Below are 10,726 nucleotides of genomic sequence, written 5' to 3' on the forward strand. Positions count from 1 at the left end.
ACCCACACACCAACCTTCACCCACACCAACCTTCACCCACACACCAACCTTCACCCTCACCAACCTTCACCCACACACCAACCTTCACCCACACACCAACCTTCACCCACACACCAACCTTCACCCACACACCAACCTTCACCCTCACACCAACCTTCACCCACACACCAACCTTCACCCTCACACCAACCTTCGTCCTCACACCAACCTTCACCCACACACCAACCTGCGCCCTCACACCAACCTGCGCCCACACACCAACCTTCACCCACACACCAACATTCACCCACACACCAACCTTCACCCACACACCAACCTTCACCCACACACCAACCTTCACCAACACACCAACCTTCACCTTCACACCAACCTGCGCCCTCACACCAACTTCCACCCACACACCAACCTTCACCCACACACCAACTTTCACCCACACACCAACCTTCACCCACACACCAACCTTCACCTTCACACCAACATTCGCCCTCACACCAACCTTCACCCACACACCAACCTTCACACACACACCAACCTTCGCCCTCACACCAACCTGCGCCCTCACACCAACCTTCACCCACACACCAACCTTCACCGACACACCAACCTTCACCCTCACACCAACCTTCTCCCACACACCAACCTTCACCCACACACCAACCTTCTCCCACACACCAACCTTCACCCACAACACCAACCTTCACCCTCACACCAACCTTCTCCCACACACCAACCTTCACCCACACACCAACCTTCTCCCACACACCAACCTTCACCCACACACCAACCTGCGCCCACACACCAACCTTCATCCACACACCAACCTTCATCCCCACACCAACCTTCATCCCCACACCAACCTTCACCCTCACACCAACCTTCTCCCACACACCAACCTTCTCCCACACACCAACCTTCACCCACACACCAACCTTCACCCACACACCAACCTTCACCCACACACCAACCTGCGCCCACACACCAACCTTCACCCACACACCAACCTTCACCCACACACCAACCTTCTCCCACACACCAACCTCCACCCACACACCAACCTTCACCCACACACCAACCTTCACCCTCATCCCAACCTTCTCCCTCACACCAACCTTCACCCACACAACAACCTTCACCCTCACACCAACCTTCACCCACACCCCAACCTTCTCCCTCACACCAACCTTCACCCACACACCAACCTTCACCCACACACCAACCTTCTCCCGCACATCAACCTTCTCCCACACACCAACCTTCTCCCTCACACCAACTTTCACCCACACACCAACCTTCACCCACACACCAACCTTCACCCTCACACCAACCTTCTCCCACACACCAACCTTCACCCACACACCAACCTTCTCCCACACACCAACCTTCACCCACACACCAACCTTCACCCACACTCCAACCTTCACCCTCATCCCAACCTTCTCCCTCACACCAACCTTCACCCACACACCAACCTTCTCCCTCACACCAACCTTCACCCTCACACCATCCTTCTCCCTCACACCAACTTGCACCCACACTCCAACATTCACCCACACACCAACCTTCACCCACACACCAACCTTCTCCCTCACACCAACCTTCTCTCACACACCAACCTACACCCACACACCAACCTTCTCCCTCACACCAACCTTCACCCTCACACCAACCTTCTCTCACACACCAACCTTCTCCCACACACCAACCTTCTCCCACACACCAACCTTCTCCCTCACACCAACTTTCACCCACACACCAACCTTCACCCACACACCAACCTTCACCCACACACCAACCTTCACCCACACACCAACCTTCACCCACACACCAACCTTCACCTTCACACCAACCTGCGCCCTCACACCAACCTTCACCCACACACCAACCTTCACCCACACACCAACCTTCACCCACACACAAACCTTCACATACACACCAACCTTTACCCACACACCAACCTTCACCCACACACCAACCTTCACCTTCACACCAACCTTCACCCACACACCAACCTTCACCCACACACCAACTTTCACCTTCACACCAACCTGCGCCCTCACACCAACCTTCACCCACACACCAACCTTCACCAACACACCAACCTTCACCTTCACACCAACCTGCGCCCTCACACCAACTTCCACCCACACACCAACCTTCACCCACACACCAACTTTCACCCACACACCAAACTTCACCCACACACCAACCTTCACCTTCACACCAACATTCGCCCTCACACCAACCTTCACCCACACACCAACCTTCGCCCTCACACCAACCTGCGCCCTCACACCAACCTTCACCCACACACCAACCTTCACCGACACACCAACCTTCACCCTCACACCAACCTTCTCCCACACACCAACCTTCACCCACACACCAACCTTCTCCCACACACCAACCTTCACCCACAACACCAGTAGTAGGGTGTGCGACGCACAGGTCATTTTTTTTTCTGGGAAAAAAAAAGTACCTGTGCGCCCCAAGGGTTTCAGGTCTGGGAAAAAAAGTACCTGTGCGCCCCAAGGGTTTCAGGTCAGGGAAAAAAGTACCTGTGCGCCCCAAGGGTTTCAGGTAAAATTTAGAATATCCCCTGTGCGCCCCAAGGGTTTCAGGTAAATTTAGAAAATCGTGTATAGCGCTTGGGGGTTTTCAGGTAAAATTTTGTCAGTCGCAGATTTTAGAAGTAAGGATTTCTTATGAGAAAAATAATTTCCGAGACTTAGAAGTTTGTTAAGGCCTTATGGGAGAAATTCAAATAACGTGTGTAGCACTTTAGGGCTTCCAGTAGAACTCTACGGACATATTTTACATGTTTTCAACTTACAAAATCGTCTATGTAAGCCTTAGTTATTCATATAAATTTAGAAAATCACCTGTGTAAGTCATTGTTTTCAGGGTTTCGTACATCACACCCCCCTCCCTCCCCCCCTTGACTCGCAATCTGTCGCCTCACCTGTGTTTACTTTACGCCCGGTCAGCCAGACCTCTTATCTTATCTTATCTTCTCATAATATCTGGACCGTCCCTCCTCTCTCTCTCTCTCTCCTTTCATTCAGTTCAACTATTTTCCAACATCGTATGTTTGCTCCTTTTCATTAAGCAAGTCAGTATGTTTGCTCCTTTTCATTAAGCAAGTCAGTTTTACACAAATAAATCATGTTAGTAAGCAAGTTCTAGCTCACGTTCCCCACCTTAGTCCCCTGTCGTATAAAGAATACTATCATTCCAATCCCTCTAAAATTTTAAAATAATCATATTTCAAATGTAGTTCAATACAGTAATTTAGTTACCAAGCTCCAGCTCTTGTCCTCCGCCTTAGCTCTCTCTCGTATCTTCGTTAGTATCAGACCAATTTCCCTGAAATTTCTACCCTCTGTATTTCAGACACCGTAAATAAGATCAAAACAGTTACCAAGCTCCAGCTCTTGTCCTCCGCCTTAGCTCTCTCTCGTATCTTCGTTAGTATCAGACCAATTTCCCTGAAATTTTCACCCTCTGTATTTCAGACACCATAAATAAGATCAAGTCAGTTACTGAGCTCCAGCGCTTGTCCTCCGCCTTAGCTCTCTCTCGTATCTTCGTTAGTAACAGTCCAATTTCCCTGAAATTTTTACCCTCTGTATTTCAGGTTCCGTAAATAAGATCAAAACAGTTACCAAGCTCCAGCGCTTGTCCTCCGCCTTAGCTCTCTCTCGTATCTTCGTTTGTAACAGTCCAATTTCCCTGAAATTTTTACCCTCTGTATTTCAGGTTCCGTAAATAAGATCAAAACAGTTATCAAGCTCCAGCGCTTGTCCCCCACCTTAGTTCGTTTATACAAGATCGTTAGTAACAGTCCAATTTCCCTGAAATTTTTACCCTCTGTATTTCAGACACCGTAAATAAAATCAAGTCAGTTATCGAGCTCTAGCTCTCGTCCCCCGCATTAGTTCTCCTTCATATCTTTGTAAATAACCCATCATTTTCCCTAAAATTAAAAGCAGACATACTTCAAAGTTAGTAAATAAGATCATGGCAGTTACTGAGCTCCAGCTCTCGTCCCCCGCCCTCTTCCACCCTCAAGTCTTTGTAAATAAACCATCAATTTCCCCGAAATTTTTTACCCTCTGTATTTCAGACATAGTAAATATGAAGTAAACAATTATAAAACTCTAGCTCTTGTCCTTTGTCCAAGCTCACTTTTGTAAATTCATTACTCTCAGTCCAAATCACCCAACTACATTTTCAGACATAGTAAATAAAAACCAGTTCAGTTATCAAGTTACAACTCTTGTTCCCCAGCTTAGTTCATTTGTGCAAGTTCTTTATTTTCCAACTAAATCACCCTGAGATTTAAGATCACCTTATTTTCTAACGTAGTAAAATTAATCTGGACATTAGCCTTAGATCATCAGACATAAATATATTCGATCAAGTCCGTCTCCAGCTTATCTCTTATCCGAGTATACACATAACCCCAACCTGTTTAATTATCTTTCACCCCCTCCCACCTTCCTCCATCTCATCCAAGTCTCATAAATTTAAATGTAGCTGTTAATTTGCGTTCTTTCCCGTTCATAGCATATTCTCTGTAAGTTCAGATCTGTACTTAGTCTTACATATTCTCTACTTCTTTCCCATTTTATACATGACTTAAACAACTATTACCGTCTCCTCTATCTTATTTAAACATAAGTCATATGTAAATATACCCGACTCTTTCCATCCATTACAAGTCCTAGCTTTTTCACCACCCAACTCACTACGCTATTTCTACTCTACATGTTATAGCATGTTTTCCGCTCATCTTGGTACCAACCCTTACAATCTCTCTCTCATTCCTTTACATGTCTCAGCATGTCTCAGCATGTTCGCCTCACATCTTACTACGCTGTCTACTTTACATGTTGTAGCGTGTATTACTGTGTCCCATATCTTATTTAAACATGAGTCATATGTAAATATACCCGACTCCTTCCATCCATTACAAGTCCTAGCTTGTTCACCGCCCAACTCACTACACTGTCTACTTTACACGTTGTAGCATGTTTTCCGCACATCTTGATACCATCCCTTACAATCTCTCAATCCTTTACACATCCCAACTTTCAACCCTTTCTTACAATTTTCCTCCATCCCTCCGCTACATGTTCTTACCCGTTCATTACAGTCCACTACATATTCTCTAATCATCTCTGTACTAATTCTCAAAACTAGTTGTTTCTGTCATTTTAGTAAGTAAGTAAGTAGATCATCGTTACTAACAACAACAACAACAACAACAGTAACATTACTAATTCACAGTAAGTTACTACTGAGCATTTAGCAGTTATCCATTTTCAAATAAGGTCAATATAAATCATTCTAAGACATCTTCGTACAATTAAAGATACTTGCCTGTGCACTAAGTCATTACTTACAGTAGCATCTTAAGGCATTGTTTTCGTAACTCAGTTTTATTAAACATACACCTTCATTAGTCAAAGGAAAACTTTTCAAGACATTGTATTCAATATTCCCGTTAAACTTACTACATCATGTCATTATTCGGTTTCATAATTAAGTACTTGTTTCAGTCCTCCAATGTAATAAGCAAATTATTCTATTAAGGATAAAGAAATCTTATTTAGAAGAGACATTAAGTTTATTACAACATTTAACGCATACAGTTATTCTTAGTAGTTTTACAGGTATTCAAGAAATCATAAGTGTTCTTAGTAGTTTTACAAGTGTTCAAGAAAATCATATACAGTTATTCTTAGTAGTTATACAGGTATTCATAAGTGTTCAAGAAGCAAACATATACAGTTATTCTTAGTAGTTATACAAGTGTTCAAGAAAAATCATATACAAGTGTTCAAGAAGCAATTGGATTTATTATATATAAAATATTTCCTCTACAAATTGGACAGCATTTCAGAGCTAAAAGACAACCACTGCATGTCACCATATGTTTACATGGTAGTATTACAATATTTATATTTTTATCCATACAAACTCTGCATAAAATATCTTCTTCCCAAGATTGTTCTGTACAGTCCTTGTTTTCAACAGTGTTAGTACAAGTCTCCGGTAAAGTTTTCAATCCCAGATCTTCAAGCGTAGCTTCTTGTTCCTTTTTATCATCAACTGCTTCATAAATTAAGTCCCGTACCCGTAAATAAATATCTGTTCCCTCTTGCATATACCTCAACACGATTTCTAGGCATCTACTTTGTATAATAAAAGGTAACAAATCTCTGGATTCCTTAAGATACTCACTTAAAGCATATCTTATACTCTCCACAGGTAATAATTTTTGATGAATCAGATGTTTGAACTTATCCATACCCTCCATTAAGATATTAATTAAATCGTTGTCTATAGGTTTTATAGGTAATGGTATTGTCAATCTAGCATTCTTAACAAATTCCTTGCCCCTTGCAAGAATAATGTAAGCACATTCTGGACTACATCTCGCATGTAACGTCCAAGGATCATCTTCTGGTCTCCAATTTCGTATTCCACAGGCGCAGTGATAGCAGCAGACGTGGTCACTTATACCTGAAAACCATAAAACAATCCAGCATTATCTCGTTACTATCTTTTAACTAATATTCATTATTTCTTTACTTATAACTCTATTAAGTTAAAATAGTTAAAACACTTCATACCGCAGTAAAAAAAACCAGCTTCTGCCAGCTCATGAGAAGTTTGCTTGACGCTTCCAGGCCATGTCATATCAAATGTCTCTAGGCGAGATTTATAAGTTACCAATCCTGGATTCAGCGATTTCCTAAATTTGATCAATCCCAGATCTTCCTTAGGAGGAGCACCACCTAAAAAAAAAATAACGTAGTTACGTAAATTATTCTTTAGAAGAATAAGAAGTATCTATTTAAGCAATCAAGTTTTGTACAGAGTATATAAGACTGGTATAAGAATACATCATAAGAATATATACTTACTACTATCACTTATTTTCTTATTTCCCAGTTCTATTTTATGGGAAACAAATTCCAGTCCATATTTGAAAGCTATCTCAGACACCTCTAAAGAAACATTGTCACTCCTCTTGCCTCTAATAAAGGCACAGTCTTGATTAATGATCTTATGACGTCTTCTGGGGGTATCACCAACAATCCATGCACCTACTATACAATAACAAAATGCACACAAACAGTAATCACTATTGCGAAGGTAATAGAACCCATCTTCAACTAAGTCAATAGGGTTTAACCACTTAATGGACCAATCCACAAATGTTTGTAGTCTAACTCCTGCACATTTAAGGCTTTCTATACTGTAAAACTTCCTGGCACACAAAGGATCCATCGTGTGAGGGCAGCACTAACTATTAGAGTAGGATAAGCAAGTATATATATCCCTAAAATAAGTATCGTACATCGCTACATATTTAACAGTTTCCCCATTTATAATAGACAGTAATTTCCTCTAAATACTTCTCTACTTAAAAATCCTTAAAGTTTCATAATTAAATAAAGCTCTTATATAAATACTTAGTAGACTACTTTCATTATTTATTAGACTTATTAGAAAAATACATCACTTTGGCAATCTCGCTAAAAGTATACTGTTACGTCATTATTCGTAGCTGCCGTACATAATGATAGATATATATATATATATATAATTTAGTAGTAAATTCTTATTTAATCTAATTAAAATATATGCTTAAAGCATCTATATCCTAAAATGAAATATACTATTAGTTATAATGTCATATATAATATCGCTCTAAGGTAACAAAAATCCTTATTAATATATTCAAATAAGTGGTAACTTTTACATTACCCCCAATATAAGAGCGCGGACCTCACATTAGGGATATTATTACGACTATCTGGATCGTATCTACTACCTTACGAGGAAGAATATTCACCATGGATACTGTTCTGACAACTTGTCAGGGTTATTTAACCGACGATTCATTTTCTAATAATGAAACCTGTATTGTGTACGGAGTGAACTGTATATCCTGTGTTCCCCGAGGAATGGCCCTAGACTTAGCCAAGAAATATTCTCATGCTGACGCTTATAATGTTCGCCGACCCTTGTACAGTCTTAAGAGATGTATCCCTGAAGATCGTCCAGTACCAGGAACAATTCATATCTCTAAAGGAGAAAATCTTCCGTATATTGTTGCTATAGCCACTCAATACGGTATTGGATTACCTATAGAAAGTAATAACATTGCTCAGGGAATTATAGAAAACTCAAAAGACAGAAACATGCTCTCTGGATTAAACGAAGATACATCCATTAATCGTCTCGTCTACTTCAAGAATGGTATGAAAGATTTATTTAACTTTATCAAGGGCTCTCCTCAAATTATGAGAGTTATAATACCAGCAGGAATTGGGATTACATGTGTTCGAAGAGATAAAGTTTGGGAAAATACTTATCTTCCTGTTATTGAAGATATGTATAAACAGTTAAAACCCTACGGAGTGGAAGTTAAATTACTGTTTAACGAGGAGATTATGCAGAGGAAGAGCAAGTAACACTTGGCAACCTTTTTGTGTGCGCAGTGTTTCTACGCGCAGCCTAAAGATGTATATATGCTTCCCCCGGAGTGATCTCTTACGGCGTCCTCCTCTTCTTGGATGTCGGAATCTACTTCAAGCTTGGATATTCAAGGCTATGGAGATCAAGACTATTATTGGAGACTTTGCCTCCCTGCCCGTCTACAATAATCACGACTGTTTATTGTACGATCTTGATGCTACGAGTGTACAAATGTGTAAAATTGTGCAAGGATTGTGGGATCGTTACCCATATGCGAGATTACATCGTGAAAACTTTCCTTACAAAAACAGGGCTGTTGTATCTTATCGCAGTAACCCTGGTAGTATACATATTGGAGAACCACCTGAATTTAACAACAGGATGGATGAAGATCCCCATCTACCCCTTATTATTGGTTTAGTGACTCAGTTTGCTAGTAGACCTGCAACTTTACCAGCATATGAAAATCCTCCGTGTGAAGTACGAAGTTTAGATGAACATTTTTACGATGGACTTGAAAAAGATACAGAATATCAGAGATGGCGCTGGTTTGAAAATGCTCTGAAGGAAGCCCTTGTTTTCATTCTTAAAAGATGTGTTAAGAGAATTATTATTCCATATGGGTTTGGCATGTCAAGTTATTTGGACAACTGCGCAGTATGGGAAAGTAAATATTTGCCTATACTTGAGAAAATAGGACAAAAACTACGAAAACGAGGTATTGTACTCTTCATAGTACGTCCCGAAAACATCGTTCCTCCTCAGTCATCCACCCACGGCATCTTTGAAAATAAGATTCCATACATTGCTGTTCTTCAAAATGGATCCACAACTAATGCTACTGATGCTGCTAGGACACCTGAAGATGATGCTACGCCTGCTACCGCTGATGCTAGTTCACCTTCTATCAACACTAAGTTGTCTGATACAATTAATTCAACACCTGTTAATGTTACTACGTCTGTTGATACTAATGTTACAATGTGTGTTAGTAGTAGTTTTACAAATTTAGAAGAGAAGATGGATTGGGAATAATAATGTCTGTAAATAATTTATACTTTGTACATTTTTACAAATTAAATACATTGTACATTTTTACACATTAAATACATTGTACATTTTTACACATTAAATAACAAAATAGAAACTCGTGTGTTTATTTTCTCCCTTTTTTAATGTCTAAATGTCAACTCTACTTTTCTGAGTATATAGGAAGAGGTACGAAACTTTTTCTGTCTTACTTCAAGATGGATTGTTCTATGTACATGCAAGTGAAGCTTAAGCGTTTGAATAAGTGTATTATAGATGCTGATTTTACTAGTGATGAAATTCTAAAACCTGGAGACTGTCTTGTCTACGATTCTCATAATTTATCTGGTGGATTTGCACAACTGTTATGGGAAAAATATCCTTACAGTAAAGTTTCCGAGTGTGAAGTGGTACAGAATAATATAACTCCTGGTGGTATAGTACTTGCTTTATCTCCAGAACCAGAAATAAAACCTCATATTATAGGACTTCAATACAGTAGCTCTAATGAAGATCTAGGATTACAGAAAGATATTATTAAACGTTGGAGTTTTAAATCTGCAATAAGACAAATTTGTTGTCAGGCAAGAAATAATAATTTAATCCAGCGTATAATTATTCCATATGGTATTGGGTTTAATGACGGAATAGGATGGAGTAAAGAAGAACAAGAAGAATGGGAGACACACTATTTTCCAGGACTAGCCCATTTAGCTTATGTTTTAAAGAATAATAAAAAAGAATTATTAATGGTTCGTATACCTCTTGGAGAAGATGTTACGGGGACTGGGAGAGAGAAGAAACAAGTAGAGGAGGGATCTAATAAACGGAAGAGAATATCATAGTTAAAACTAGTAGATCTAAAATAATACATATAACTAATTTGGAAACTACAGCTAAGAGAGAGGGGCGGAGCGTAACAATCTCCGATGTGATAAGCTAGGTCGGGATATATCTTGCCATAAACTCCCCATCTCGGTCCAGCAGTGACAAGACATACTCGGATCGATGGCTGCTGTATACAGTAAGTGATTATTGTATGATGTACTTACAGTACTCGTTATATTTGTTGTGATATAATTTTGCTTATTATTGAATATCTTTTAGTTTTGAAATATTATGATTATTTAATAGTCCCTGTGTTAAATATTGTATTTTTCTTTGTTTAAAGATCTACCCCATGTGATGGATGTGAAGAGTCTAC

At 40.2% G+C, this 10,726-nt stretch overlaps 1 protein-coding gene across 1 annotated transcript; it reads right to left on the reverse strand.

Annotated features, from left to right (window-relative positions):
- Positions 1-5,649: 5,649 nt before the first annotated feature.
- LOC138362374 (baculoviral IAP repeat-containing protein 8-like) lies at positions 5,650-7,206 on the reverse strand. Its single transcript, XM_069321051.1, has 3 exons — positions 6,933-7,206; positions 6,639-6,803; positions 5,650-6,528 (listed from the first exon to the last, which is right to left on the reverse strand). Exons 2-3 carry the CDS (start codon positions 6,703-6,705, stop codon positions 5,843-5,845), a joined length of 753 nt encoding a protein of 250 aa, XP_069177152.1. The 5' UTR covers positions 6,706-6,803; positions 6,933-7,206; the 3' UTR covers positions 5,650-5,842.
- Between the last annotated feature and the right edge of the window lie 3,520 nt (positions 7,207-10,726).

The sequence above is a fragment of the Procambarus clarkii genome, unplaced genomic scaffold, assembly GCF_040958095.1.
Source record: "Procambarus clarkii isolate CNS0578487 unplaced genomic scaffold, FALCON_Pclarkii_2.0 HiC_scaffold_1740, whole genome shotgun sequence".
Taxonomy (NCBI): domain Eukaryota; kingdom Metazoa; phylum Arthropoda; class Malacostraca; order Decapoda; family Cambaridae; genus Procambarus; species Procambarus clarkii.